The sequence below is a fragment of the Hibiscus syriacus genome, unplaced genomic scaffold (genome assembly GCF_006381635.1).
Source record: "Hibiscus syriacus cultivar Baekdansim isolate YM2019G1 unplaced genomic scaffold, ASM638163v2 tig00112408_pilon, whole genome shotgun sequence".
In the NCBI taxonomy this organism is placed as follows: domain Eukaryota; kingdom Viridiplantae; phylum Streptophyta; class Magnoliopsida; order Malvales; family Malvaceae; genus Hibiscus; species Hibiscus syriacus.
Genome location: NW_024063325.1, coordinates 226,443 through 229,423, shown reverse-complemented (window position 1 = coordinate 229,423; position 2,981 = coordinate 226,443). Strand labels below are relative to the sequence as shown.

The 2,981-nt window shown below is 38.1% G+C and overlaps 1 protein-coding gene across 1 annotated transcript; it reads left to right on the top strand.

Moving 5' to 3' along the window:
• The first annotated feature begins 842 nt into the window (after positions 1 to 842).
• LOC120179220 lies at positions 843 to 2,658 on the top strand. Its single transcript, XM_039184870.1, has 6 exons — positions 843 to 983; positions 1,284 to 1,385; positions 1,481 to 1,600; positions 1,691 to 1,778; positions 2,284 to 2,428; positions 2,523 to 2,658. The coding sequence occupies exons 1-6, from the start codon at positions 843 to 845 to the stop codon at positions 2,656 to 2,658; spliced, it is 732 nt and encodes a 243-aa protein (XP_039040801.1).
• The last annotated feature ends 323 nt before the right edge of the window (positions 2,659 to 2,981 follow it).

Here is a 2,981-nt window from a genome sequence, read left to right as displayed (position 1 = left end):
TATTGTTTTTTTATTGTTTTTTGTTCCTAGGACTGTGCTTTCTTTTTCTTCTGTTCCGGTGAACTGGGAAGTTGAGAATGTCTGGAAAGGCAAGCTTAAATCTTAAGCACAATAAAAAACCAAAGATTTCCGTGGGGAAACCTAAGAATTACATTATCAAGGAAGGCACTAAACCTAGTGTTGAAAAGGGTGGTGTTACTCTAGGGAAGAGCAACTCTAATTAGGGATGACAACGGATCGGGTTCGGGCTGAGCATTGGTCCCCTTGTCGCCGTCACCGTTTAAAAAACCCGTACCAGTCTCCGTTTAAAAAACCGCGGGGATTTAAATGGCGATTCCCATCGGATAATCGGGGGAAATTGCGGGAAAACGGGTATCTCCGTTTAGCATAAACAGGTATCTCGTTTAGTATAAACGATTATTTAAACGGGTATCGGGCCGGGTATATATATTTAAATTAAATATATAAATATTATATATTTTTTTAAATTAAATTAAATTTATTAATATTATATATATATAATAATTATTTTTAATATTTATCGGGCCGGGTAATTGAGTAATCGGGGCGGTGATTATCAAATCCGTCCTCGTCTCCATTTAGCATAAACAATTTTTTCCCGTCCCCGTTTATCATCCCGAACCCGACCCGTTTAATTCGATTTTCGATTTTTCCCGTCGGGTTCGAGTTATTTTACCATCCCTAACTCTAATAGTAGAAAGCTCAAGGGTGCAGATGATGGGAGAAGAAAGCGAGTTGATTCTCATCAATTAGTTTCATTTAAGATTGATAAGAATTTAGAGTCAACCAAGACGAAGACTTCGTTTGGAAAACACTCGAAGATGGTCAAGAGTAACTTGAACAAAGGGAGAAAAGGCAATGTCAAAGCTTCTCCCCCGTTAGAGTATGTTACTAATACGGTAAAGCTGCTTCTCGTAACCCTAAGAATGCCAGAAGAAGTGCGAAAGAGGAAGCTGAAATGGGTAGTGCTCCAAATGATTCATCAAAGAAATATGCCAATTCTAATGCCAGAGCCAACTCAACTAAAAAAATAGTTCGGGTTAAAAAGCCTTAAAACTGATTCAGAAGTTGTAGATTATAAGCCCAAGAAGAAGAAGAGAATTCGCTTAGATCCGTATGATACTTCAAACAAGAGGCTTGATGACGGCACTAATGGTCAGTATTTGCACCTTCTTCTAATTGTACTTGTTTGAAGTGGATTTTCTTTTGTCTTAACTTCTTTTATTTTTGCTGTTTCTTTATCCTCTTCAAAATGTAAGAAGGATAAGAAAAAAGATTTGAAGGAAAATGCTCCCATGTCAAAGAATGCTCAGTTCCGTGGAATACAGCCGAGTCCCTCCATCCTTTCCTTTGAGGACGATAATGTAATTTGTACGCCAAGTGCCTTGAGATGTCTGGACTTTAAATTCACATCTTTTTTTGTTGATTCTGCATCCAGACTTTTGAATACCATTTACAGTTGTTAGGGCGTAGAGGCACTATTGAGATCCAAAGAGCAGGCTATAACACTGAGCTTTCTGCCCCGTTAGACAATATCCCTTTCTCTACCAATCCTGAAAGGGAACGCATTAAGGAAAATGTGCGTGTGTTTTTATTATTAATGTATTAATTAGCTAAAAGCTACTCATTTTTCTGCTGTGTTCATCTATAGGCCAATTTTCTTTTGCAGATATTTAGGAACAAGTTGCAGTTTTTCGCCGTCGCAAAGGTTTCATCGTCATTTCCCCCGCCTGATATTCCAGAGATTGCATTTGCAGGTTGATACCTGATATTTTCCATTCTTTCCTTCACATTTGTTGGTTTTATTTTAGGTTTCCTTTTTCTGGTTACTGTACAGTGTACACTTTCAATGTTGATGGCTTCAAAAGTGTTCGTATTGTCAGTATAACGTTCTAATGTTACATATACCCTTTGAAAGAGTATAATTCTCACTCTATGCTTGTTGCGAGTATCAAATGGGAAAGTTGTGCGCGACTATGCTCTCTGTATCTGTACTCTTTTCAATAGTCTTGGGAGCTTATGATGAAACAGCTGGATTAACCTTTTGTTCTTCTCTGTATATGTACTTTCTTTCGTAGTCCAATGTTAACGAGTTTTCTAAGAGATGGGATTATCTTATTAGCACGTTAAGCTGGTTTGACACTTTGCTTGCTGTCTGCTCATTTTTGTTTCGATGTCCCATATGAGAACTTGTTGTAGTCTCTAAAATCTTATCTACATATATTCATGTTAAGAATAATACATCTTTATTGCCCTTGATAGGTAGGTCAAATGCTGGGAAGTCATCACTACTCAATGCACTTACCAGACAATGGGGTGTTGTACGGACATCAGACAAACCAGGCCACACTCATGTGCTTCCAATTTTCTTAAAACAATGCTTTCAGTTTCGTAGTTGTAGACACTTGTTTTTGTCCGGATCTTCTTTTTTATTTATTATTATTATTATTATTATTATTATATTTTATTTATTTTCAATTTTCAATTTATTTTTTTTGCAGGCCAATCCCGAGGCCCAAACCTGAAGCCCAATTACAGCTCAAGCCCACAAAGACAACTACAAGCCCAACAGTGACCCGCACAGCAACACAGAACCCAAACTGGCCCAAAGGAAACCCGAACCGGTTCATGACTTAACCCTAAATTTTTTAGGGTTTCTGTTCATCAATTCCAACCGCTGCCGCTTGACTCTTCGACTTCCAGCCGAGCCTCACTCCCGATAGCCTCTGATACCGACCGTCTGCACAACAGTAACCCCAAATTAGTCAAAAGATATCATATCTAAATCCCAAATAAAAAATCCAGATAATCCCGAAAATCTGGGATTTAACCACCTAAATCAGATGAAGCCATACCCCTACGCTAGCATCATCAATCAACATGCATCAACAAAAAGAAATGAAGACAGAGGAGATAGGGCATTCGAGAGTTTTACAGAAAAAAAGGAAAAAACCGAGAGG

Bases quoted from the DNA above. Each gene is read 5' to 3' on its own strand.
- LOC120179220 (XM_039184870.1), top strand. From the start codon at position 843: ATGGTCAAGAGTAACTTGAACAAAGGGAGAAAAGGCAATGTCAAAGCT. The intron at 1,601-1,690 runs GTGCGTGTGTTT...TTTCTTTTGCAG, and splicing joins GGGAACGCATTAAGGAAAAT to ATATTTAGGAACAAGTTGCA. The intron at 1,779-2,283 runs GTTGATACCTGA...TGCCCTTGATAG, and splicing joins TCCAGAGATTGCATTTGCAG to GTAGGTCAAATGCTGGGAAG.